This window comes from Saccopteryx leptura, chromosome 3, assembly GCF_036850995.1.
Source record: "Saccopteryx leptura isolate mSacLep1 chromosome 3, mSacLep1_pri_phased_curated, whole genome shotgun sequence".
In the NCBI taxonomy this organism is placed as follows: Eukaryota; Metazoa; Chordata; class Mammalia; order Chiroptera; family Emballonuridae; genus Saccopteryx; species Saccopteryx leptura.
The window spans coordinates 195919629-195947388 of NC_089505.1; the positions used below are offsets into that span (position 1 = coordinate 195919629).

Consider the following 27760-nt stretch of genomic DNA (forward strand, 5'->3'; position numbering starts at 1 on the left):
TGCAAGTTCCTTCATGCAGATGCCAGTGCTTCCCAGCCAGGCACCTTTTTGCAGTGAGCAGCCTGCACAGCTGTGCATGGCAGTGTGGGATACTGACTGTCTCATGACCAGCAACAGAGAAGAATGTTCTTTAGGATTGAGATTTTCCTGGAAACACACGCACTGGGTTGTAGTGATGTTAAGTCAGTTGCTGCTTGTATGTTAACTGTTAATTATTTCCCACAGGTATTAGTCACAGTACCACTGGCCTTACTGCAGAAGGGTGCCATTCAGTTTAACCCACTGCTGTCAGACAAGAAGATGAAGGCTATCAACAGCTTAGGTGCAGGCATCATTGAAAAGGTGACTGGATCATGTAAGCCCCAGAACTACAGAGATTAATGTCAGTTGACAGGAGTTCCTTCACTTCTGATATTGAGAAGTAGTAGGTAATTTTGAATCCAAATAGAATTTAAAGATTTCCTTTACGTTTGAGTTATTACAGAAGGATATTATGAAAACGTAAGGAGGAGAGCTGGCTGAGCTCTGTGAATTTTAACTTCAGGAGGATAATCTTGTTATTCAGAATTAGAACTTGTTATATAAATAAGCAGTTCTTCTTTTTCTTCTGTCCTCCATTGGTCGGTCCCAGTGGGGAGAATGTTTGGCTTCCTCTGCCTTTAAAATCTTTTTAGCAGAATCTGCCAGTGCTGTAGGAGATAATGGCGGACTGACGAGGGAGTCAGAATTTATTGTAGGGACTTCAGCTTCAAGACCGAGTCTCATGAATGCTTTGTATTTTCAGATTAGCCGAGAGGTTGTTATTGGGAGTACGGATCTGAGGGACACGAATGGCCAGATGCTCACAGAGAAGAGAACGGAGGTTGGAGAATGAAAAGGGAGTAGTGAGGCTTGTTTTTTTTTTTTTAGTGTAGTTTTAGTTAAGAGCTATAGGTTACTTCTCAGAGATTGTTGTACTTTTGATTAAAGACACTGTTAACCATTTTTCTCTTGCTTACTTTTCAGATTGCCTTGCAATTTCCTTATAGATTCTGGGACAGTAAGGTTCAAGGGGCGGACTTTTTTGGGCATGTCCCTCCTTGTGCCAGCAAACGAGGGCTTTTTGCTGTATTCTATGACATGGATCCCCAGGTAAAGTCATTGGTGAAACGTGGTGTGAATTTCTCTATTACAGTTTAAAATACTGTGTGGTAATTATTTACATGTCTAGCTGAAAAACTAATGGACATCGTGGACACTCTCAATGTATGTTTATATTCTGGGAGGATACTTGGATGGGACATTTTCCTATAGGGTAGGAGCCCCATTATCTGCCATATTTTCTCAAAGTGCTGTTGTTGCTCCCTGAGAAATGAGTTGGTCACTTGTGGAAACTGCATTATTTCAGGCTGATAGGGGAATTCCTTTTAGGGAGAGCCTACCACAGCGTAGCCATGAGTGGTACTAGAAAAGGACTTCCCAAGGATCCTCCAGCAGTGCTGTGAAGGCTGGGCTCTGATTGGCCCAGGTGAGGGCAGGTCTTGGTGTTAGCAGATGTGATTGGTGGGGGACATTAATGATTTGAAAGCTATGGTGGTGCTGATGTCATGCAAAGGAATCCCAGTTGTTTGTTTTTTGTCTTTTTTTTTTTTTTTTTCATTTTTCTGAAGCTGGAAACAGGGAGAGACAGTCAGACAGACTCCTGCATGCGCCCGACCGGGATCCACCCGGCACGCCCACCATGGGGCGACGCTCTGCCCACCAGGGGGCGATGCTCTGCCCATCCTGGGCGTCGCCATGTTGCGACCAGAGCCACTCTAGCGCCTGAGGCAGAGGCCACAGAGCCATCCCCAGCGCCCGGGCCATCTTTGCTCCAGTGGAGCCTTGGCTGCGGGAGGGGAAGAGAGAGACAGAGAGGAAAGCACGGCGGAGGTGTGGAGAAGCAAATGGGCGCTTCTCCTGTGTGCCCTGGCCGGGAATCGAACCCGGGTCCTCCGCACGCTAGGCCGACGCTCTACCGCTGAGCCAACCGGCCAGGGCCTGTTTTTTGTCTTAATTCCAAGAAGCATCTTAAAAGATTTCACATGGGAGCTGAGGGCAAAGTTTCTTTACTATTTGAGAAAGTTCTTTCCCTTACTTAATCCACAGACTTCCCTTCTCAACCTTGTTCCACTTCTTCTAAAACAAGTTCTTACAAGCGAAAAGCCAAGAGAACCCTCAATCAGATATTTACGCTGCCTCCTGGTTTTTTTTTTCAGCAGGGTACAATAAAAAAATGTGTAGTGTCTAGGCGAGTAATGAGTGTCTGTGAGTAGAATGGGCAGGTGAGTGGAAGGATAGGAACGGTAGGAAATAATGAAATTTAATTTGTGAGGTGAGGTCATCTCTTTGGAGTAGTGCATTTAGAGACTTTTGCACCCAAGTGAAAAGTATATAAACTGCTTTTCTCTGTCACGTGTCCAGAAGAAACACAGCGTGCTGATGTCTGTGATTGCTGGGGAGGCGGTGGCCTCCCTCTGGAACTTGGATGACAAGCAGGTGCTGCAGCAGTGCATGGCCACGCTCCGGGAGCTGTTCAAGGAGCAGGTCAGAGACGCCCTCTCCAGGACGGGAAGGACATGCCCGCTCCCAGTGTGCTCTTCCCCGCTGCACGCCGCTGTTACCGAGTGAGGGGAGTCAAGGCAGTGGGCCACATTCTTCTCTTGGCCAACACCCAACTTTCCACCGAAGTTCCTGGATTAGATTGCTAGAGCTGCCATAACAAAATACCACAGCCTGGAGGTTTAAACAATGGAGTTTGTTTTCTGACCATTCTGGAGGCTAGAAGTCCAAGATCAAGATGTTGGCAGGTTTGGTTTCCTTGAGGACTCCCTCCTTGGCTTATAGATGGCTGCCTTCTTGCTGTGGCTTCACATGGTCACCCCTCTGTGTTGTCTGTGGCCTAATCCTCTTTCTTATAAAGACACCAGTCATACTGGATTCAGGCTACCCTAATGACCACATTTAAACTTAATTACTTCATTAAAGGCTCTTTCTCAAACATGGTCATATTATAAAGTAGTGGGAGTTAGGGCTTCAACGTATGATTTTAGGGGGGACATAAATGTATCCATAACAGTGCCCCATCCCTCCTCTTACACTGTTAGCTTCCTTCCCCTTTTCCTTACATCATGAACACCCTCTTTCTTAAGGATGTAAAAGGCTCAGAATTTCCAACAATTCTGTATTTACCCAAACCCTAAGCAGGGGTCTCCAAACTTTTTACACAGGGGGCCAGTTCACTGTTCCTCAGACCATTGGAGGGCTGCCAAATACAGTGGTCCTCTCACTGACCACCAATGAAAGAGGTACCCCTTCCAGAAGTGCAGTGGGGGCTGGATAAATGGCCTCAGGGGGCCGCATTGCAGCCTGCGGGCCCGTAGTTTGGGGACGCCTGCCCTAAAGGCTTTAGCAATAACTTTCCTTTTAAAGGGACATTGTCTAGAAATTTTTTGTACCCCACATAAGCAGCCAGTGTCTTTTCTGTCTTTCTCCAAGGAGCTTAAGGTACTTTTTACTTGTCAATTTATTAAATCTCAGTCTCTGGAGATTTATAAATGGTGTGGCTTATATCTTTTTCAAATAAAGGAACAGACGTGGAAAGAAGTGGAATGACTCAAAGGTCACAGAAATTAGAGAAAGAGAGGCATCCAGGGGTGTTGCTTATTTTGCATGATGTTGTTATCTCTCATAGTAGTGCCCAGCTCTGGGGTTATGTCCAAATATTTGTTTTCAAATTATTCAGCACTGAGGACATAGTTTCATGATGGTGCTTCGCAGAGGCTGGCTTACGAAATGATTTGAAACTTAGCGTGAAACACATCTTGGATAGCTGTTTGTGGAGCTTGTTGAGATTCCACCTTAGGTCCTAGAACTCCAGCCCTCCCTTCCCTACTCTGGCTGAGGCCCTGCCTTCTGCATCTCAGGCACAGGCCAGGGTGGGGGGGAGGTGATGGCCCCATGTACGCAGGAGGAGGGTGAAATGTAAAGTGAGGAGACATGTGCAGGGGGAGGTTGCAGAGCTGGGGCAGGAGGTAAGAATGGTGCACAGATATGGGTTAGGGTCATAAAGGGTCAGAGGAACATACTGAAAATGGCTATTTCAGAAAGCTACAAGAATGACCTCAGTTTCTAATGGGAGGGAGGACTGTATATTTATAGTTTGGGATGCATCATGACTAACTCCCTTCTTGATCATGTTCAACCTGACACAGGAAGTCCCCGATCCCACAAAGCATTTTGTCACTCGGTGGAGCACAGACCCCTGGATTCAGATGGCATACAGTTTTGTGAAGACAGGTGGGAGTGGCGAAGCCTACGATATCATTGCTGAAGAGATACAAGGAACCATCTTCTTTGCTGGAGAGGTATGTATCATGATACTAAACCCACTTACTTTTATTTTGATTTCTTTTAATTAAAATGATAAATGTCCAGAGTTTAAAAACTTTTTTTTGTGGGTTTTTTTTTGTGTGTGTGTATGTGTGTGTGACAGAGACAGAGAGAGAGGGGGACAGATAGGAACAGACAGGAGGAGAGAGATATGAGAAACATCAATTCTTCATTGTGGCACCTTAGCTGTTCATTGATTGCTTTTTCATTTGTTCCTTGACGGGGGTGGGGGACTGGGGGGCTGCAGCAGACCTAGTGACCTCTTGCTCAAGCCAGCCACCTTGGGGTTTTGATTTTGTTTTTTTTGTTGTTGTTTTTACAGAGACAGAGAGTGAGTCAGAGAGAGGGATAGACAGGGACAGACAGACAGGAATGGAGAGAGATGAGAAGCATCAATCATTAGTTTTTCATTGCGCGTTGCAACACCTTAGTTGTTCATTGATTGCTTTCTCATATGTGCCTTGACCGCGGGTCTTCAGCAGACGGAGTAACCCCTTGCTGGAGCCAGTGACTTTGGGTCCAAGCTGGTGAGCTTTGCTCAAACCAGATGAGTCTGCACTCAAGCTGGCGACCTCGGGGTCTCGAACCTGGGTCCTTCCGCATCCCAGTCTGACGCTCTATCCACTGCGCCACCTCCTGGTCAGGCCACCTTGGGGTTTTAAACCTGGGTCCTCCGCATCCCAGTTCAACACTTTATCCACTGCGCCACCGCCTGGTCAGGCAAAAAAAACCTGTGAAGTTTTATGATGACAAACAGCAGAGGTCCTCTCAGTAATCCTCCTCAGACTTCCAGAGCAACCATTTCTAACTCTCTGCTCTTTCTTCTGGAATTTACTTCATGTTTTAAAATACTTATATTGTCTTTTGATTTTACAAGTTAGACATTATTAATGACTTCCTATCAGGTTAAAAGATTTAGCTCGTTTCATCTCTTCACTACATGTTTACTTCACAGTGAAGTTGGTGTCATTGTTGAAGTGATGTGGCTTGGTTAATGTTGCTTACTGCTGACCACGGAGTTCATTGATTCCATTCCTATATAGTTCTCTGTTTTGACCGTCATAATAACCTTGTTTTTCGTTAGCTTAATTCTTTTTTTTTACTTTAAATATATATATTTTTTTATTCAGTGAGAGGAGAGTAGGTGGAGATAGACTTCCTCATGCACCCCAATTAGGAGCCACCTGGCAAGCCCATTAGGGGTTGATGCTCTGCCCATCTGGGGTGTTGCTCCATTGCTCAGCAACTGAGCTCTTCTTAGCACCTGAGGCAGAGGCCATGGAGCCATCCTCAGCACCCTAGGCCAACTCGCTCCAATCGAGCCATGGCTGCAGGAGGGGGAGAGAGAGAGAAAGAGAAGCACGAGGGGGAGCAGATGGTGCTTCTCCTGTGTGCTCTGACCAGGAAGTGAACCTGGGACATTCACGCTCCAAGCTGACACTCTCCACTGAGCCAACCGGCCTGGGCCAATTTTTATTTTTCAATTCCAGTTAACATACAATATTATATTGCATAGTTTCAGATATACCACCCAGTGATTAAACTTTATATCAGTGGTCCCCAACCTTTTTTGGGCCACAGACCAGTTTAATGTCAGAAAATATTTTCACCGACTGGCCTTTAGGGTGGGACAGATAAATGTATCACGTGACCGAGACAAGCATCAAGAGTGAGTCTTGGATGTAACAGAGGGAATCTGGTCATTTTTTAAAAATAAAACATCGTTCAGACTTAAATATAAATAAAACGGAAATAATGTAAGTTATTTATTCTTTCTCTGCAGACCGGTACCAAATGGCCCACAGACCGGTACCAGTCCACAGCCCGGGGTTTGGGGACCACTGCTTTATATAACTAAGTGATCATCCTGATAATTCTTGTAGCCATCTGACACCATAGATAATTAGAATATTCACTATATTCCCTGTGCTATACTCTACAACCCAGTGAGTCTTCTGTAACTACCACTGCCAGTTTATACTTCTTAACCCCTTCACCTTTTTCATCCACCCTCAACTCGCCTCCAGTCAGGCAACCATCCAAATGTTATCTGCATCAATGAGTCTGTTTCTGTTCTACTTGTTAATTTATTTTATTTTTTAGATTCAGTTGTGGATACATATGTATTTATTACCATTTTATTTATATTTTTTATATTTTTTTCTTCTTCTTAAAGAAGACTATTAACATTTCATATGACACTGGTTTGGTGGTGATGAACTGTTAGCTTTTTCTTGTCTGGAAAGATCATTTTATGTCCTTCTAAATGATAGCTTTGCTGAGTAGAGTAATCTTGGTTGTAGGTCCTTGCTTTTCATCACTTTAAATATTTCTTGCCAGTTCTTTCTGGCCTGCAAAATTTTTGTTGTGAAATCAGCTGACAGTCTTATGGGAGCGCCCTTGTAAGTAACTAACTGCTTTTTTCTCGCTGCTTTTAAGATTCTCTCCTTGTCTCTAAGCTTTTGCAATTTTAATTATGATGTGTCTTGGTGTGGGCCTCTTTGTGTTCGTCTTGTTTGGGACTTTGTGCATTTCCTGGATTTTATATGTCTTATTTCCTTCACCAGCTTAAGGAATATTTCTGTCATTATTTTCTCATAATAGGTTTTCAATTCCTTGCTCTCTCTTTTCTGCTTCTAGCACCCCCTTGATGCAAATGTTGGTACACCTGAAGTTGTCCCAGAGGCTCTTTACACTATCCTCACTTTTTTGGATTCTCTCCCTCTTTTTTTTTTTTCTCTTGATGGTTTTCTGCTTCCTGATATTCCATATGGATGATTTGATTATTGGCTTCATCAACTCTACTATTAATTCCCTGTACTTTATTCTTCATTTCAGTTAGTGTATCCTTCATTTCTGACTAGTCTGTTATGTGTCCTCTTCTATTTTTATGCTTCCTGTCTCTTTGTTGAAGTTTGCATCAAGTTCATCTACTCTTCCTCTAAGTTCATTGAATGTTCTTATAACCAGTGTTTTTAACTCTGCATCTGGTAGATTGTTTCCATTTTATTTAGTTCTTTTTCTGGAGTTTTGTTCTATTCTTTCAGAATGTTCCTCTGTCTCCTCATTTTGGCAACCTCCCTATGTATTAGGTAGAGCTGCTATATCTCCCAGGCTTGGTGGAGTGGCCTTGTGTAGTAGGTGTCCAAGTAGCACAGCCTCCCTGGTCACCTGAGCTGGGCCTCAGGTGTGGTCCCCCGCAGGCCTCCTATTGTAGTTGAGCCTTGATTGCTGTTGGCACATCAGTGGAGAGGGATTTACCCTTGGGCTGATCAGCTCTCAGGACTGGCTACTACCGCCTTGGAAGATCTGCTGTGCAGGGGCCTACCCTATGAAGCTAGGGCTCTGGTGCCTTCTGAGTCTGCACTTTGTGCATGTGGCTCGTGGAGGTGATGGGGTGGTGCTTCAATGTGCTCTGACACTGTCCACTGGGTGCACTGACTCAGGGGCCTCCCGGGAGGTGCAGGCCAGGGTCAGCCTCCACCTGTGTTCTACCTGGAGCTACCAGGCATGTGCTACAAAGCAGTGTGCCGATATCTGCTACTTTTGCTGGACTTGAGGGTGCCCAGGAGAGGCCAAGCTGTGAACCAAGGATGGCTGCTATGCTAGGCCGGGGCCATTTAGCAAGAGGTACTAGGAATGCCAAGGCCAGAGCTGCTTGTTGGAGAAATTTTAGGGAAGTCTAAGCATGAGCCAAGACACGCCATTTGTATGGAAAAGCCACTGGAAATAGCTTGGGTTGGCCCTCAAGCTGGGTGTAGCAGGCCTCAGGGAATCATCAGGGTGGCGCAAACAGTATAAGCCAGGTTGATGGAGACTTAGATATGGTGCCCACCCACTGGCTCTTTGTGGGGAGGGCTCAGGAAAGGAACAGTGGCTTTTGTCAGCACTTCTGTTTGGGAAATAGCTGCCCTTCAGCTCTAGTCTTAATGTCTGACAGTTCAGTTCCTCCCGTATATCTCTGGTATCTTTGAAGCTGCTGCCGCAGCTCTGGAGCTCAGGGAGTGAGTCCAAGTAAGTTTGTGCTCCAGCTCTTTTTTTTTTTTATAAATAAATTTTTATTAATTTTAATGGGGTGACATCAATAAATCAGGGTACATATATTCAAAGAAAACATGTCCAGGTTATCTTATCATTCAATTATGTTGCATACCTATCACCCAAAGTCAGATTGTCCTCCGTCACCTTCTATCTAGTTTTCTTTGTGCCCTTCCCCCTTCCCCTCTCCCTCCTTACCCCCCATAACCACCACACTCTTGTCCATGTCTCTTAGTCTCGTTTTTATGTCCCACCAATGTATGGAATCCTGCAGTTCTTGTTTTTTTCTGATTTATTTATTTCACTCCGTATAATGTTACCAAGATCCCACCATTTTGTTGTAAATGATCCGATGTCATCATTTCTTATGGCTGAGTAGTATTCCATAGTGTATATGTGCCATATCTTCTTTATCCAGTCTTCTATTTTTTTTTTTACAGTGATTAAAGCCTTTAAGCAACTCTTGGCCAATACAGCAAGAATCCATAAAAGAGTAGTGTCCTTAACATGTTCACCAAGTCCAAGTTGGCACCAACACCATTCCAGATCCCTGCGAATGCAACCCAACCCCAGTTCAGTCCGTTAGGAGGTGTCACAAGGAGCAGGAGTCCAGGAAAAGTCCACATCCAAGAAAAGTCCGCATGGCACTGGGATTGTTGTCACAATTTCTATACTTTGCAGCTCACGTCCAAGTCCCAATGACTGCTGCTTCTAGCTGGTAATGGTTCAGCTCTTTAAGAGGAACTGCCTGGGACTCCCACAGCCCTCTGTCTCAGCCACAATCCCTAGTGGTTTTTACAGTGAGAATAGGGACTTCTTTTCCAGTGCCCTGGGCTAAGGGGCCTAGTGTGGGGCTGGGCTCCCTTGCTCCTCAGTGAGGATTTCTTTTTTGTTTAATTAATTTTAATGGGTTGAAATTGATAAATCAGGGTACATATGTTCAGAGAATACATCTCTAGGTTATTTTGACATTTGATTATGCTGCATTCCCATCACCCAAAGTCCAATTGTCTTCTGTCACCTTCTAACTGGTTTTCTTTGTGCCCCTCCCCTCCCCCAACCCCCTCCCTCTCCCCCCCCACCCCGTAACCCCCACACTCTTGTCCATGTCTCTGAGTCTCATTTTTATGTCCCACCTACATATGGAATCATATAGTTCTTAGTTTTTTCTGATTTACTTATTTCGCTCAGTATAATGTTATCAAGGTCCATCCATGTTGTTATAAATCAGAGGTCCCCAAACTTTTTACACAGGGGGCCAGTTCACTGTCCCTCAGACCGTTGTAGGGCCGGACTATAAAAAAAACTATGAACAAATCCCTATGCACACTGCACATATCTTATTTTAAAGTAAAAAAACAAAACGGGAACAAATACAATATTTAAAATAAAGAACAAGTAAATTTAAATCAACAAACTGACCAGTATTTTAATGGGAACTACGATCCTCTCACTGACCACCAATGAAAGAGGTGCTCCTTCCAGAAGTGCAACGGGAGCCAGATAAATGGCCTCAGGGGGCCACATGTGCCCGCGGGCCATAGTTTGGGACCCCTGTTGTAAATGATCCGATGTCATCATTTCTTATGACTGAGTAGTATTCCATAGTATATATGTACCAAAGCTTTTTAGTCAGTGAGGATTTCTATAACTGAGGTATCCTTCCCAATTTTTATCCACCACAGGTAGGTATGGACCAGCCTGTTCTGCATCTCCACCCCTCCTACCAGTCTCTTTGTGGCTTCTTTATATCCTTAGTTGTAGGACTTCCATTCAGCCAGATTTTAAGAGGCTGAGTTGTGGCTATTCTGTAGTTTAGTTGTAATTTTGATTTGGTTGTGGGAGGATAGGAGTACCTTGTTTACTTACACTGCCATCTTGACCCAAAGATCCTAACCATAGCTGAATTCTTATACCCCTCCTAAGTCTTCCTGAACTTTAGTCACCTCTAAATCACTATCAGCTGAGGTGTGAGTCCATGTTTTTGTTTTTTTGTTGTTTTTTTTAAATTTTTTATTTATTTTTTATAGAGACAGAGAGCGAGTCAGAGAGAGGGATAGACAGGGACAGACAGGAACGGAGAGAGATGAGAAGCATCAATCATTAGTTTTTCATTGCGCATTGCAACACCTTAGTTGTTCATTGATAGCTTTCTCATATGTGCCTTGACCGCAGGCCTTCAGCAGCCCGAGTAACCCCTTGCTGGAGCCAGCGACCTTGGGTTCAAGCTGGTGGGCTTTTTGCTCAAACCAGATGAGCCCGCGCTCAAGGTAGTGACCTCGGGGTCTCGAACCTGGGTTCTCTGCATCCCAGTTTGACGCTCTATCCTCTGCACCACCGCCTGGTCAGGCTGTTTTTGTTTTTGTTTGTTTGTTTTTTGTATTTTTCTGAAGTTGGAAACGGGGAGGCAGTCAGATAGACTCCCGCATGCGCCCAACCAGGATCCACCCGGCATGCCCACCAGGGGGCGATGCTCTGCCCATCTGGGGCGTCGCTCTGTTGCAACCAGAGCCATTCTAGTGCCTGAGGCAGAGGCCATGGAGCCATCCTCAGCGCCCGGGCCATCTTTGCTCCAATGGAGCCTTGGCTGCGGGAGGGGAAGAGAGAGACAGAGAGGAAGGAGAGGGGGAGGGGTGGAGAAGCAGATGGGCGGCTTTCCTGTGTGCCCTGGCCGGGAATCAAACCCAGGACTCCTGCACGCCAGGCTGATGCTCTACCACTGAGCCAACCGGCCAGGGCTGAGTCCATGTTTTGAAACCTCTTTTCCTGGTGTACTCATCCCTCTGCTCCTGTCTGCACTGGGTTGATCTCTAGGACTCCTGGGAACATCTCCTTCATACCACTTTCCCTTTCTTCCATTTTTTCTTATTTATTTTTAAAATTTTTATAAACTACACATAAAATTTACCATCTTAACTACTTAAGTGTCCAGTTAATTGTAATTCATTTACATAGAACCATCAACATGATCTATCTCCAGAACTTTTTCATCCTGCAAAACTGAAACTCTGCCCCTCAACAACTCTTCTCCCCGAGCCCCTGGCAGCCACTACTTTGTCTCTTTGTATTTTTTCTAGGTACGTCATCATAAGTGGAGTCAGATTATTTGTCCTTTTGTCACTGGTATATTTCATTTAGCATAATGTCCTTAAGGTTCATCTGTATTGTAGGATGTCAGACTGTCTTTCCTTTTTAAGACTTATATCCTGTTTATCCATTAATCTGTCATGGACACTTGAGTTGCTTCCACCTTTTGGCTGTTTTGAGCATTGCTGCTAACATGGGTGTATACATATCTCTTCAAGAACTTTTTTTTTTTTTTTTTTGTATTTTTCCTAAGTTAGAAGTGGGGAGGCAGTCAGACTCCTGCATGCACCCAACTGGGATCCACCAGGGGGCGATGTTCTGAGTCTTTGCTCCGTTGCGGCCAGAGCCATTCTAGTACCTGAGGTGGAGGCCATGGAACCGTCCTCAGCCCCTGGACCAACTTTGCTCCAATGGAGCCTGGGCTGCAGGAGGGGAAGAAAGAGACAGAGAGGAAGGAGAGGGGGAAGGGTGGAGAAGCAGATGGGCACTTCTCCTGTGCACCCTGACCGGGAATCGAACCCAGGACTTTCACACACCAGGCCTGCACTCTACCGCTGAGCCAACTGGCCAGGGCCAGATGCCTTTTTGATTCCTTGCACCTGGAAACTCATGACCTTCAGCCCTAGATTTTACTTCTGATTGTTTCATTTTTCCCTCTATTTCTGATCTTCTATTACATATATCGGACTCATATTATCTAATTTCCTTTTCTTTGCTATTATTCATTTGTCTTTTTATTCTGCTTTTGTGGTGGGGAGAGTTATCATCCAGCCTTTATACTGACTTAAAATTTTGGCTTTTACTTTCTGAGCACTTTATTCTCAGACTATTTCTTTTTGGTTGCTTCCTCTTGTTTTGTAACTTGTTCTTTGCATGACTTCTCAGAATTTCTATATTGTCTCCTTTAGCCTGTGCCTCCCACATGTCCAAATAGCCAGTCCTTAACTGTGCTCAGATTTGAGTGAGGCATTCTTAATTTTTTTGAGTGAGTCATTTTTACAAAGCTCATCAACCGGTAATTGAATCCACAAATCAGTATCTAGCTCTTTTTGCAGGAATATGGTTTCTCTCATTTGTATGGTGAAAACTCAGCTCCTGGCATTCTGGGAGCCAGAAACCTCTTAATTATGAAGACTTTAACCCCCATTTCGTTTGGCACCTTACCCCTGCCCTCTCCCTCAGATCTCCTGGGGGTATAGTGAGCGGGGGTGGGGAACCTATGAGGGGCCAAAATGCTCTTTGCAGTCCTTAATTTCCTTCCCAGTGATAGCCAACCTCTGTCTCCATGGTTCCTGATGCCCCCAATGGCTGAGAATTTTTAAGGATTATTTGGGGTGAATTGGCTTGCTTTTGTTATCACCCTATCCTGCCCTATCCCCCAAACTTAGCTGAGTCAAGTGACTTCTCAGCACTTTCCTCTGCTTTCGTGCTTTGTACATTATAATTTGGGATTACTGAGGTCTCCCAGCTTTATCTAAGATAGTGCTTTTATTTTTTCTCTTCATTTTTAAATGACCACAAAAGACCATTTAAAAACCAGCGACCTTTGATTACTTCACAGGCCAACTTTGTAGGAAGAGCAGAATGGCTGCATGCCAGGCAACTGCCAGCTGCTCCAGGAGATGGCTGCGTTAGGACCCTGGACCATGAGCCGGGTGTGGAAGGAACCTGTTTTGCTTTTTTCTTTTCTTTGCTGTTTAATAGTTGTTACCTTCTTATAGAACCCATTTCTCTGTGGTTTATATTAGTCACTCTCTTCTACATAATTGTATTCCTGCTGGCCTGATCCATCCACTTACTGAAGTTTTTGTCATATCCAGTCTCCATGTCACATCCCTTCCACTCAGCCATCAATTTAGGTGACATGAAACCTAAAGCAGTTCCCATGGAACTTCATCTGTTTGTTATCTTCCATTTTCTATGGCCTGCTCACTTCATTTCAGCTAGCCTACCCCACAGCTACATTCCAAGCCTACTTTCCTGTCCTGGGCTTGCTTATTGTTCCCACCACAACCTACGTGCAAGGGAGCCCTCAGCCACCTCACTTTTCCTTTCCTGCTGAACTGCTGTCCTTTGAGTCCCTCAACTCGAGCTATCCACTTGTTCCATCTAGCGAAACCACCACGTTGGAGTTGTGATTTACTTTTTGTACCATTTCATTTAATGCTGATTTAACAGCTACATTACTTGTCTGAGGAGAGGTACTATGACTTATTCATTGTACTTAATTCTAGTACCTGTCATATATAAGTCTGTAGTAGAATGCCAAACAGTCCTTCACAGGAGTGCTGAATTGACTGTAGAATGAATGCATTTAGTAATGCATGGGAGACAACAGGAAAAGGTCAGGTGTTGTGATGGGTGTGTACTGTTAACCTGAGCACACAGGAGTGGCACTAGTCTTCACTTTGGGACGATCAGAGGAAGCATATGCTCATATTACCTTTGATTATCATCTGAATTCCTTGTATGTGATATCAAATCTTGCATTTATTTTTTACAGGCAACAAACAGACATTTCCCGCAAACGGTTACTGGGGCATATTTGAGCGGTGTTCGAGAAGCAAGCAAGATTGCAGCCTTTTAAATAGAATTTGGCTGGACCCAGTTTTCTACTGTATCCCAAGTGGGAAAGACGTTAACCTCACTTTCACAAAATCAAACAAAATCATCTGAATAACAAAACTGCAGTTTCTAAGGTGGTTTGATGTTAACCCACGTCACCACTCTGAAAGCATTAGCCCTAAGAATTGTTTTATAAGCACTTATATTTAATTGCATTTTTCACAAGTCTAACTTGCGCTCAATCTTCTGGATTTCAGAATAAGGCAGACTATAAACTTAAACTAAGATCTTGGGTATGATTCTTCCATAGTTGGAGATTCCCTTTAAATCTTTTTGTTTGGCTGATCAATTTTCACATATTGAGAAACCAAGCCTATCAAGCAGAAATCATTAAACAGAGCCATGTATATTCTTCTGTGACAACTTCACTCTTTGCCAATGAGCCTTAAGATTTTTATATAGTTCTAACATTAAGCTTTTACTTAAAATTTCAATAGAAATCTTTCCTTTTGGATACAGCACAAACTTCAAACAAAAGTAAATGAAGCTTCTGGAATATTTTATATACTTCCCATTGGGTGTTCAAAATAAATTTAAATTGATATCTTTTGTGATAAAACATTTTAGGTTTGTGTCCTCATTGGCAAAAGAGCAAAATTTTCAATCCTTAAACAGTACAGGTTTGTATCACTGAAAATGGGGTAGAGATAGTGTGGTCTTCATACTTGACACAGACTATAGGGCTGATTTTCCTTTGAGCCAAATTTGGGTGGATGGCACACTTCAAATAGCCTTAATTTTAGTAATTACTAGCAAAAATATCTTGTCAGAATCTAATAAAAGCCTCTTCCCACTGCCTCTTTTAAAAATAACTGATTCAACCTATAGGAGTATTTTTTACAGAATTATGTTTTCAGTATTCCATCGGCAGGTCCACTGGAAAACTGCAGAAAAATGTGATATCCTGGTTAAGTATTACATATTTTATAAGCCATATTGTAAAAGCCTGAGAACATGGCAAATACTTTTTCCTTTTATCACTCATGACAAAAGAAAAAAAAAGTTACTTAAAACAGACACTGGTTTCAGGGTCTTCAAGATGTTTATCTTGCCAAGAATTTCAGTTTACAGGTAATAATAACATGGATAATTTAAGTGCTTCTGAATGACTTTAAAGCCACTTTTTAAAATAATAGGATTTTAAGTCAGCTTATAAATAACAGTATCATATGCAAATGAATGGTGAAACTAGATACATTTCAGTCCCCATCCAAGTATGATACAAATGAAAGGAAGATGGAGTTTCAGAGTTACACAGGGAATGAATGATATTTAAGTTATCTGATGAGATTCATTGGTACTAACTGGCAAGTATTCTGCTTTCAAGTGTTAGGAATTAAAGCATTTAAAGAATAGCATGTGTTAAGTGATAAATGCAAAATATTTTGTTTGAAATGGTTCACAATAAATTGAGTCTAGGCACTTAAACTTGTGCTACAAACAGGAAAAACCTACTTAATAAAGTACGGTAAATGTGTATTTAAAAAAACCCTCATTTCCTGTCTTGTGTCTACACCTGACATTTTGTTAAGGAACCATGGTACTTTTAAATTCTTGAGCTACTATGAATGCTTTTCATTGTTCTGAAGATTCTGTAATTGAGTAGCCATGAATATACAACGTTTTAACTGCAGATTGTGAACAGCTGGTTGTGTAAAACTAAATAAAAACTAAATTTGTTTTTCAAATCCACTCTGCACTGTAGTGATGAAAACACATTACATTCTCATGAGTTTTCACACCTGCCAACCACATCCCTTCACCTATATACCCTCCTTAGACCTTTAAGGTCATAGGCATTTCTATACATCCCCTTTAAGTCAATGACCATAAAGTAAACAATTATTAACCTTGATCAACTTACTTTTGTGAACAACTATTTTCCCCAGGAAATTTCTTTGTAGTGCATTTATTCAAAGTGAAAGTGGTCAGTTATCACTGAAGAACATTCTAATTATATACATGTTCTGAAATCCTTATGTAGAGGAGAAACACTATAAAAACCTCTAAATTAAGTTGACATGCAAGAGACGAAAGCATTATTACTTTTATTGACAAAGTTTATAGGAACAAATGAAATACTTAAAATCAAAGGCCAATTCACAGGTTCATTTACTTTATTCATTTGTATTAAGTGCACCTTTTTCTAATATGTTAACAATTTATCAAAAAATCAAAATTGAAAGTACCTGTTAACAGTCTACTTATTTTTACGTATTTCTGTTCTACAATGCAAAGGTATTTTTATTTTAATCACTTAATTGGTTCATCAAAGGCCTAATTCTCTCATAAGCAGCATGTTTTAGTTTAAAATTCAGAGATTTAATAAACTGATTAAGACAGTCAATTTAAAACAAATTAGTTTTATTCAGGGTGGTTCATATGTTGATTACCTAGAATCCTGATTAGCCAAAATTTAAAACCCAGCAGCTCTCATTCCACAAATGCATTTCTCCAATGTTAGAAACATTTCTTGAATGTTAGGAATGAGTCTATTCTCACTTTGGAGAACTATTTTGTCAGATACCCACTACTGCCTGCACATTATCTTCTAGCATTAGCATTACACCTGGTGCTTTTTGTCTTAATTACAGAGGTCCAAGTTTCCTGTAAATACCAATATCTTATATGGGCAAAGCAGTTAATAAAAATCAGTAATTTATTATAAGCCAAATGTTCTTGTACTTATCCCACTATTCGCTAAATTTCCGAACCTTTAGTGTGTTGATTTTGGTCTGTCCTTAATATAAAATATATCTAAAAACAATGGTTGCAGAGTTGACACCAAAACAAATTAATGACACTTTCAAGGCAAAGCAGAGAAACTGTTACTTCAGTGTTTTCTTCACTGAATTCTGACTCACTGCTCTGTGATACCATCTGGCTGAACACTGACATTTCAGTTTATAACAGTAAAGATACCTACACCTCTATGGGTTTAAAAATTGATCTGCACAAAAGAAATAAAAAAAAAACTTTATATACAACAAATTTGTTTTTCAAAATACAAAAATATCTGTCACTTGTCATGCTGACAAATTGATACATATATACATGCAGGAGAAAAGTTCCAATTTAGTCATCCGGACAGCTGAAGCTTCTATATTCTTAGTATGATGAACACACTGCCACTGAGTTTTTACACTGACAGATGTATTCAAAATATTTCATATATTAAATACTGCATTGGTCTCTGCATGTATAAGTGCCAGTTATAGTAACAGTTTCTGTTCTCCTTGATTAAAAGTATGTCTCAAAAAGCTAATATTAACTGCACTAAAAACAACAGTTCAAGAATTGATGACCTTATTTAAAGAAATCCAAAATGTACAAAATAACAACTATAAAAGGAAGGAACAATCACTGCCATGCAAAATTTTAAAGTAAAAACTGCATAGAAATGCAATTTAAAATGGCAAACTCAAATTTACATAACACTTAAGATAAAAAAGTCAGGAGTAAATTCTACCAACACAATTCTTGCAAGGATTTAGAAAAGTAAATACATTCTCTTTGCTGGTTTAATGGTATAAAGCAGATCTTTAAATCCATAGAACTGCCTCTGTCCTTGATCTCAGGAAATTAGCTGTAACGAAAGAGAAAAACATTATTTCCCATACCCAACATACAGTATCAGGTACACATAAATCATAAAACCTATTTCACTTTAAAATATTTGACTACTGTGACCTTGGGAAACTAGTGGGAGTCAGTATGAACTAGAGAGCTACTGCTAGTCCTCTCCTCGCCGGACTGGTGGACAGACGTGCTCTTTAGTTGACTGAGCATCTCTTCTCATCTGAGATTAGGGTCTGCTCTTAATGTGGAAGCTTTATTTTAAACTCTAAAATGGGAATGAAAAGAAATATCTTTTCCCATCTATTCTGAGGAAATCTGAGGATCAAATGTGACATTTAGTAATATATTTTGAAAAACATGCACTATCTGATATACTGTACATTTCTTTGTCTCTTATGTCCAAAATGATCAAAATTAGATATGGTGGATAGATTTACCTCTTTAACAGTTGTTTTTATGAAACCTTTTCTTTCAGTCAAATCATAAGCAGGATAATTTTCATATACCTATAGTAAAAAGAAAAACAAAAGATTTAAAAATCCAATAATGCTATTTTTGGACAAAAAGTGTATATTATGTACTAACAGCTGCATGTATATTCTAACAGTACTTTGACTCACCAGAGTATTCTATTGCAAATGAGTAGTTTTAATAATGTTGTATATACAGTAGAAAATAAACTAGCATACAAACATGCTCAGTGTTTTAAACCGGGAATATCAGTTGAATTAACAAACATGAGTAAGGAAAACATCTAGATAACCTATGTACTCTTATTAATCAATGTCACCATGTTCAAATTAATTTTCTAAATAAAATTTAAAAATAAAAAAGACAATAAATGATACTTTTTTTGTGGCAGAGACAGAGAAAGTCAGAGAGAGGGACAGAGAGGGACAGACAGGGAGAGAGATGAGAAGCATCAATTCTTCGTTGCGCTCCTTAGTTGTTCACTGACTGCTTTCTTTTATGTGCCTTGACCAGGGGGCTACAGCAGAGCAAATGACCCCTTGCTCAAGCCAGTGACCTCAGGGTCTCGAACCTGGATCCTCTGCATCCCAGTCTGATGCTCTATCCACTGTGCTACCACCTGGTCAGGCTCATCCAACTATTTATAATTCAGTTTGAACTCTAGTGTACTTCAGCCTTCATTCATAGCTCAGTCCCTTCCCCAAGTAGGTCTTGGGAGTACTCTATTCCTAATATCTTACTCTAAATTTCCCTCTTTTATCAACTTGATACTTCCTGTTTGATTTCACAGTGACTTCTAGTCCTGACTCCATATGCACCCTGCCAGCTTCATGCCTGCAATGTAGTTCAAAGTCAGCACACTTTTCTCTAAAGGATCAGACTGGTTAAATGGTCAGCTTTTCTCATGATGCATTTATGCCACTGCTCTGTGGAAGCTGCGATGGCCAGTACTTACAATGACCATGTGGCTGTATTACAAACAATCACATTAAGATGGATTTTGCCCACAAGCTGATAGTTTGCCATTCCCTGCAAATACAATAATTTACACTACTTGAATTGTTTCCTCCTTGTTCAATTTATACAACGCTACAAACCTGAGGTGGTCTAGCTACCAACTAGTTAGGCCCAGAGAAAAGATTGCTGTGGGAAAATTAGACAACTTTGCAGACTGATCCTGTTTTGAGTCTATGATATTCAATGCCAAAGCCTCCCCAGCAATCCCAAGTAGCTCTCTAATCAGGTCCTTTCACTCCTGTCAATGACAATTTCATCCCCTTACTCAAGTGTCCAACATTTTTGTTCTCAGCCAGGAAGCTGTTATTCCAAACTCCTTCAACTCTCTGACATAACTTTTCCTCCAGCTTGTTTCTGGACTCATCACCTCACCACTTTTCCCTCTGCAGAGAGCAGTCCCTCAACTCTCCTGACCCTCAGCGTCTTCTCTCCCGCACTGCCCACAGCCTAACACATGCTTGCGATCTATTTCCCTTCTAATGCAAGCCACTTGAAACAAACGTTAATTTATTCACTTCCCTCACTATTCATTTACCACCCATTAAAACTGCTCTTATATAAACAATTATCTCCTAATTGCTAAGTCCAAAAACCCTCCACCTCACTTAACATCTCCATATTAATAATCCCCTTTTAAAAATTACATAAATGTACTCACAAAACCATTCAAAGGGACAGAACTAGTTTCCCTATACTCCCTCCTCCCTTTCCCTGCAGACTGAGGGTCGGCGTGCTGTGCATTCTTCTAGACTGTTTTAGAAAGTGAATTTATATATAAATGTATAAATGTATCAACGACTATATAGTTTTCCTGTATTTACACAAATGGGGTAATATTCTGTATGTTTTAATTTCCACAGTTTTTTCCATGTTCTTTTGAACTGCTACATAGTATTCCAAAAATATGGATGTTACCAGTTTAACCATTTCCCTATTCAGGGCCATTTCTGATTTTTTCAATATTAGACATGCTGAACATTACTGTAATCATTTTGTGCAGATGTGACTATGTCTTTAGGACAGAAACCTAGAACTGCAATTGCTAGGGTAAAGGGTATTTGCAATTTAAAGTTTAAGGTACTACTTAATTGTTCTCCAAAGCTATTACATCTTAAGGCATGAGAATGCTTCCCTATCCTTGTCAACCATGAAAACTTATTCCTCATAAATATTTTATCATGCTAATACGCAAAAAATAGTCCCTTTTAATTTCTACTGCCCTCATTAGTAGGGAAGGTTAAGCATGTTTTCATTCCTTTACAGGCATTTTTTTTTTTCTGTGAAGTACCTGCCTTTCCATAGCCACTGTCCCATTTAAGTTGATTTCTTTTCTTATCTGGCACTATACCCACCCACCTTGAAATGTTTCTGCTCTTGGCTTTCACAGCACTGCTCTCTGGCCTTCCCTCTGAGACTGACCACAATTTCTTTCTTTCTTTTTTTTTTTTTTACAGAGAGAGTCAGAGAGAGGGATAAACAGGGACAGACAGACAGAAACGGAGAGAGATGAGAAGCATCGATCATCAGTTTTTCGTTGCGACACCTTAGTTGTTCATTGATTGCTTTCTCATATGTGCCTTGACCAGGGGGCTACAGCAGACCGAGTGACCCCTTGCTCAAGCCAGCAACCTTGGGTCCAAGATGGTGAGCTTTGCTCAAACCAGATGAGCCCGTGCTCAAGCTGGCGACCTCAGGGTCTTGAACCTGGGTCCTCCACATCCCAGTCCGATGCTCTATCTACTGCGCCACCGCCTGGTCAGGGCACAATTTCTTATATTCTGTAGAAATTATGTCTTAACTCTTTGGTGTTAATGGTCTCCAGGACTGTCCTTTGCTCTTCTCACCTTTTATCTTCTTCCATGGGCTACCTTATCTATATTTCTGGTTTTCCTTTTTCTTTTTTTTTATTTCTCTGAAGTTGGAAATGGGGAGGCAGTCAGACAGACTCCCCGCATGCGCCCAACCGGGATCCACCTGGCACGCCCACCAGGGGGCGATGCTCTGCCCATCTTGGGGCATCGCTCTGCCACAACCAGAGCCATTCTAGCGCCTGAGGCAGAGGCCACAGAGCCATCCTCAGCACCCGGGCCAATCCTGCTCCAATGGAGCCTTGCTGCGGGAGGGGAAGAGAGAGACAGAGAGGAAGGAGAGGGGGAGGGGTGGAGAAGCAGATGGGCACGTCTCCTGTGTGCCCTGGCCGGAAATCGAACCCGGGACTCCCGCACACCAGGCCAACGCTCTACCACTGAGCCAAACGGCCAGGGCCCATATTTCTGGTTTTAACTCCCAGCAACCTCCCAGTCTAGGTTTCTCTCCTAACTTGAAGAATTACAATGTTCAGATTTTCTCCCACATCAGTGTTCCGAAGCACCCCATCTCAAAACATCTAGAACAAAACTCTCATCTATTCCTCAAAAAGTGTATATATATACCTTTTGTCTGTTTCCTATTATAATTAATGCACCCAAAGCCTTAATACCCACACTGAAACCTCTGATCATTCTCTTGATTTGACTTGGATTATGGCAACTCTGTAAACTTTGACTATGACATGAACTGGTTTCTTGTCTCTTATCTCGTTCTTCACCAGCCTGTCCTTGGTTATGTCTAGGATGATTCTTAAAAAATTGAAACCTGATTAGGTCACGCCCCTGACAAATAGCTCTCAAAAACCTCCCAACCTCCCAATTCCCATTAGTTTTAGGAAGAAAACCAAACTGTAACATGGCATTCTTAAGAACTGCAAAACTTTAATCTTCTCTAACTTCTGTAAAGACTTACTTCCAACTATAGTCTTCAGCCAAATTAAACTATTATTCATTGCAGTCACGATTTGTCATGTTTTGTGAATGTGTCAATGTTCTTCAATTGTATGAAACAGCTAATGCTCTACAATCTCTTCCAAGGTGCTTTGCCACAATTCCTCAACCCTATTCCTCTCAATCTCAAGGTCCTTTTTGTTCCATGGTGATGTAGCTGCCTTCTGCACTCTTATAACACAGCCCTCACAGTGTACTCTATGAAAACAGTTGTCTTTCGATTCCACTGGACTATATGCCCCCAATGTGAAGTAACAGCTTTTCCAGCTCTACCTCTAACATCTATCCCAGGAGCTAATATAAAGTAGAGGTTGAGCCCTGGCTGGATGGCTCGTTTGGCTGGAACATTGTCCTGCAATGCAGAGATGGCTGGTTCTGTCCTTGGCCGGGGCACATACAGAAACAGATTGATGCTTCTGTCTCCCCCTTACCCCCCCCCTCTCTGGATTCAATAAAAATAAAAGATTAAAAATATAGAAAAAAAAAAGGCAACAGAGAACATTAAAAAAAGAGTGCTGAGTGAATTAACAAATAATATCTTTAAAAATATAGAACATTTCACCTTTGATACATTTCAAATCTTAATTTCATTATACCGTATGAAGAAACTAGATCATAGAATCTCCCAGTATTGAAATAAGTATGAAATCTCTATGGAATCATTTTCAAGACTAGATCATTTTAGTACCAGAACTGCACAGAAGTCTAACCTAAGAACCTGATCTATATGTAACATCTCATTTATCACAGTGACACTGAAAATGAGATGGTCCATAAGATTTTGCTTTGTAAAACTAACATAATCTAAGGATGCATGAATACAAAGTTCCCACCTCAGGAAAAGGAAGTTCCCTATGTAGTTTGGAATGTAACACTTTAATCACTGTATACATTCTACTGTTATTTATGAAATAACTCCAAAGGGCCCAGGCTTTTACTTACTTTAATGTGGTTATCCCAGCACCTGTAACAGGATGCCTGGCATGTGGCAGTGAAATAAGGATGTGTTCAATGAAAGAATACATGTAAAAATCTGGCTTCGAACTGAGGGATAGGTGAAAATTTTCAAATAAAAGCAAAGTGATCTAAGCATCTGTCCAATTACCTTTTTGCAAATCTGCTTCATTGTAACTTCCTCCAAGTTAGCACTAGCCAATAATTTCTTTACTGTTTCCTTTAACTCTTCGTCTGTAGGAGGTTTCTTCAATTTCTTAATTAAAGGTTCATCATCTGAACTATCTTCAGATTCACTTTCTAAAAGACATTACACGTGAATTAAAATTTTTCTTACATAGTAAATTAGTATTCAGGATAGACTGGAAAAATTCTATAAGCATTCATCAGATTCTCAATGAGGATATTAGGTAAAAATAATTATAAATCATCCAGTATAAAACATACATTAAAATTTTTGGCCTGACCAGGCGGTAGCACAATGGATAGAGTGTCAACCTGGGATGCTAAGGACCCAGGTTCAAAACCCTGAGGCTGCCAGTTTGAGCAAGGGGTCACTGGCTTGGCTGGAGTTCCCCAGTCAAGGTACGTATGAGAAAGCAATCAGTGAACAACTACAGTGCTACAACTATTTTTAAGTTGACGCTTCTCATCTTTCTCCCCTCCTGCCTGTCCCTCCCTCTCTTAAAAAAAAAAAGTAAATTTTGAAAAATTATAAACTATAAAAAACTGATATACTACAAACCCCAAATGTTCTTCTCAGTTTACCTATTTCCTAAACACTTAAAAACTGTTATAGCATGTTATATCTTTAGTGATGTTTAATTTCTTTCTTTTTTTTTTTTTTTGTATATTTCCGAAGTTGGAAACGGGGAGGCAGTCAGACAGACTCCCGCATGCGCCCGACCGGGATCCACCCGGCATGCCCACCAGGGGGCGATGCTCTGCCCATCTTGGGGCGTCGCTCTGCCGCAATCAGAGCCATTCTAGTGCCTGAGGCAGAGGCCACAGAGCCATCCTCAGCGCCCGGACAAACTTTGCTCCAATGGAGCCTTGGCTGCGGGAGGGGAAGAGAGAGACAGAGAGGAAGGAGAGGGGGAGGGGTGGAGAAGCAGATGGGCGCTTCTCCTGTGTGCCCTGGCTGGGAATCGAACCCGGGACTCCTGCACGCCAGGCCGACACTCTACCACTGAGCCAACCAGCCAGGGCTAATTTCTTTCTTTTTAATTGAGAGGCAGGGAAGTAGGGACACAAAGAAACAAGACTCCCGCATGTGCCCCAACCAGGATCTGCTCGGCAAGCCCACTAGAGGGCAATGCTCTACCCATCTGCTGCTCTATTGCTCTAAACCAGGGGTCTCAAACTCGCGGTCTGCGGGCCGCACAAAATTGTTCGGCGGGCCGCGAGTTTGAGACCCTGCAAACGGAGCTTTTTCAGTGCTTGAGGTGAGGTCATGGAGCCCTCCTCAGCCCCCAGGGCCAAACTCCTTGAAGCATTCGAGCCATGGCTGCGGGAAGGGAAAAGAGAAAGAGAGAGAGGGGGAGGAGGGGTAGAGAAGCAGATGGTCACTTCTTCTGTGTGTCCTGACTGGGAATTGTGCCTGGGACTTCCACACGTCAGGCGGACGCTCTACCACTAAGCCAACTGGCCAGGGCTAATGATGTATAATTTCTCACATACCTTTTTTGGAAGTGTTTTGATTCTTCTTGGTGGTGCTGCTATCTGCCTTCTTCACATTCGCATTCTTTACAGATTTTTTACTTTTAGGAGTGGTTTTCTGTTTAGGTTTTTCTCTTTTAGAAGTTTTTTTTGGTGGCTGTCATGAAGCAAAGTATATACATTCATGAGATTAACTGCTATCTTTCTACTCCTCTATACCCCTCAACATTAGAGAAAATTAATGTGTTCAATATTACCTATAAAAAAAGTATTACTAATTATCAATTTTTGAGATGACTAGTATACCCAACAAATTTAATTTTATGCCAACATATTAGTCCTGTGAAGTCAAGAATCAAACACTAAAAGTAACACATGTCCACATTTATTTCACACACGATTAAAAAGAAAGCTTTACATGTATTACCTCACTTAATCTTGAAAAACTCTAATACAGGTACTAGTAGTACGCTGTTATTTACTGTCACTCCCAATTCATATGGAAGTTCCATAAAGATAGGGATTTATTTGACCACTGTAATCATATGTATCCCTCACTCCTAATATAGTGCACGGTACACAGTAGTTGCTCAATAACTATTTATGAATATATGAGGAAACTAAAGCTCAAGAAATTATTTCTCTCCATAGCCACATAACTAATAAAATGAGGTTCAAATAGATCTGACTCTAGAACCTGTTCTCTTAAATAATAATTCATAGCTGGTAAGACAAAAGAAAAGGCTATACATATGGCTAGACTAAAATGACAAAATTGGTTACTTTGTCTCAAATAGGGTCTATAAAAATTAGAAAACATTACTTCATTTAATTGATATTTCCAAAGGTAAAAGTAGCCTGGATAAGCAAATATCCCAAGATAACTTAAATTTTCATCTTTTAAACCAAAAATACTGCAAATCACTTCTGACAGAATGTTTCCCCAAATGTTTTACATTTAATTTCTTGTTACTATCATAATTCAACTTTTTTTTAAAGGCATTTTTTTATTTTTTTAGATTTTATTTATTCATTTTAGAGAGAGGGGAGAGAGAGAGAGACAGAAAGAGAAGGGAGGGAGGAGTAGAAAGCATCAACTTCCATATGTGCCTTGACCAGGGAAGCCCGGGGTTTCAAACCCACAACCTCAGTGTTCCAGGTCGATGCTTTTACCCACTGTGCCACCGCAGGTCAGGCAATTCAACTTTTTTTTTTTACAGGACATTGTGTTGAATTTATCCTTAAGAAAAATTAAAGTGTACAGACCAACCTGTTACAAAAATTAAATGGTTCAGTCGATTTCTAAGTGCAGTTCATTGGATTTTAGTGCCTGTCTTTTCTCTTGCTCCACTGCCATTACCATACACATTTACTTACACAAGCCTACGACCACCCTGCAATACCTCAATAAAGTGTCACCTGGGAATTAGCTAACTTTTCTAGTTCAACCACTATCAACTCACCTAAGAGGTGTCAAGGGGTTGACGATTCTAAAAGTAAAGTATATGAGCTTTCCTATGGGTTTTTGCCATTTTTACTTATTTCCTAATTCTCAGAGGTGTTCCAGATAGTGAGTGTTGCTGGAAAGGCATGAATGATTCATTACAGTTTTCTGTGATTAACTTGAACTAAGTTTTTAAGTTTATAGAGCATCCACCTAATCATAACCACACTAGGCCCTGAAAGGAAATACTAAAAATTCATTAAGTTCTGTTGATGCACTTAACACACAGAATAAAATCATCACTATTAAATATCATTATTTAGTCAAAGTTTAATAAAATCTTGGACCTGTAAGATATCCAGATATTTTACAAGAAGTTATTACAAAAAGGGTTGGAGAGAGTAATAATGTTTAAAACATTACTACTTAATCTCCATTCAAATTAAATAATTACAATAATAATTAAAATACTTCCAGAGCCTTTTAAGGCCAGAGTATAAGGCTGTCATTAAAACTTTAAAAGGCACACATAATATGGCACCATTTTAAAACCTGCAAGATGGGGCCCTGGCCAGTTGGCTCAGCAGTAGAGCATCAGCCTGGTGTAGTGGATACCCCAGGTTCAAATCCCGGTCAAAGCACACAGAAGTGACCATTTGCTTCTCCACCCCCCTTCTCTATTTTTCTCTTCCCCACCTGCAGCCATGGCTCAGTTGGAACAAGTTGGCCCCAAACACTTAGGATGGCTCCATGGCCTTGCCTCAGACACTAAAATAGCTTGGTTGCCAAGCAATGGAGCAACGACCCTAGATGTGTAGAGCACTGCCCCATACGGAGCTTGCTTAGTGGATCCTGGTTAGGGCACATGTGAGAACTTGTCTGCTTCCCCACTTCTCACTTTTTATATATATATATAATAAAACCTGCAAGTTGGGAGTAGTAATAGTTTAAAATTTGCAGCAATAAAGAATAATCAAGCTATCTCCATAAAATCTTACTGTGGTACAAACATGTTATTAAAACTATGCTTCTTTTTATATTTAACATTACCATCTAGAAGGAAAAATGTTCTAGTTTTTAAAAGGACAATTAGTCTATTACCTATTAATAAAAAGACTGCAAAAATACTGTTACAAGCAGTATAGAGACAGAGTATAATAGGTAAGAAGGTGGCTCTGGAGGCAAGCTTCCTGTATTCTAATTCTAGCCCAGCACATCCCCAGGCTCTAACTTTCTCATTTACAAAATGAGAGACAAACGGGAAATACTGTCTATGGACAGTCAATGCATTAATAATGCAAATACTTTTAATGGCACCCAGCACATAGAAAACAATAATTAGCCATCATTACTATCATGAGTGCCTCTTTTGTAAATAAATTCTTTCATTATGCAAATGTAATTTCCTCCAATAACTTGAAATTTGTTTTCTTTAAAAGCAAGGCAGAATAAAAAGCAGTTAGACAGACTCAATGACACTTGTGTTATGTTAACTAACTAGGTAACATCTTGTTTATTTCCATTACATCTGGCAGATAAGACCGGACCCACCAACATGCAAATCTCTATAATAACAAATTATGTTATTTATAATGAAGTTCACTTATCTTCAGTAATAACTTAGAAATTATTCTGTCACAAATTAAAGGAAAGAAAT

The 27760-nt window shown here is 41.1% G+C and overlaps 2 protein-coding genes across 7 annotated transcripts in view; one reads left to right on the top strand and one right to left on the bottom strand.

The window, feature by feature from the left end:
• Positions 1 to 14495, top strand: part of KDM1B (lysine demethylase 1B) — a 63068-nt gene extending 48573 nt beyond the window's left edge. For 4 of the 5 annotated variants that reach the window (XM_066377130.1, XM_066377129.1, XM_066377132.1 and 1 more), the window contains 5 exons: positions 226 to 342; positions 1006 to 1131; positions 2443 to 2565; positions 4233 to 4385; positions 14039 to 14495. In XM_066377130.1, the coding sequence (XP_066233227.1) occupies positions 226 to 342; positions 1006 to 1131; positions 2443 to 2565; positions 4233 to 4385; positions 14039 to 14122 (603 nt within the window). In that variant the 3' untranslated portion in view covers positions 14123 to 14495. The remainder of the gene's footprint in view (positions 1 to 225; positions 343 to 1005; positions 1132 to 2442; positions 2566 to 4232; positions 4386 to 14038) is intronic. The other variant, XM_066377133.1, reaches the window with a different exon arrangement.
• Positions 14496 to 16193: 1698 nt separating this feature from the next.
• DEK (DEK proto-oncogene) overlaps positions 16194 to 27760 on the bottom strand; it is a 36088-nt gene continuing 24521 nt past the window's right edge. For both annotated transcript variants that reach the window (XM_066377135.1, XM_066377137.1), the window contains exons 8-11: positions 24681 to 24816; positions 23152 to 23300; positions 18177 to 18245; positions 16194 to 17746 (exon numbers count right to left, since the gene is read on the bottom strand). In XM_066377135.1, coding sequence (XP_066233232.1) covers positions 17735 to 17746; positions 18177 to 18245; positions 23152 to 23300; positions 24681 to 24816 — 366 coding nt within the window. In that variant the 3' untranslated portion in view covers positions 16194 to 17734. The remainder of the gene's footprint in view (positions 17747 to 18176; positions 18246 to 23151; positions 23301 to 24680; positions 24817 to 27760) is intronic.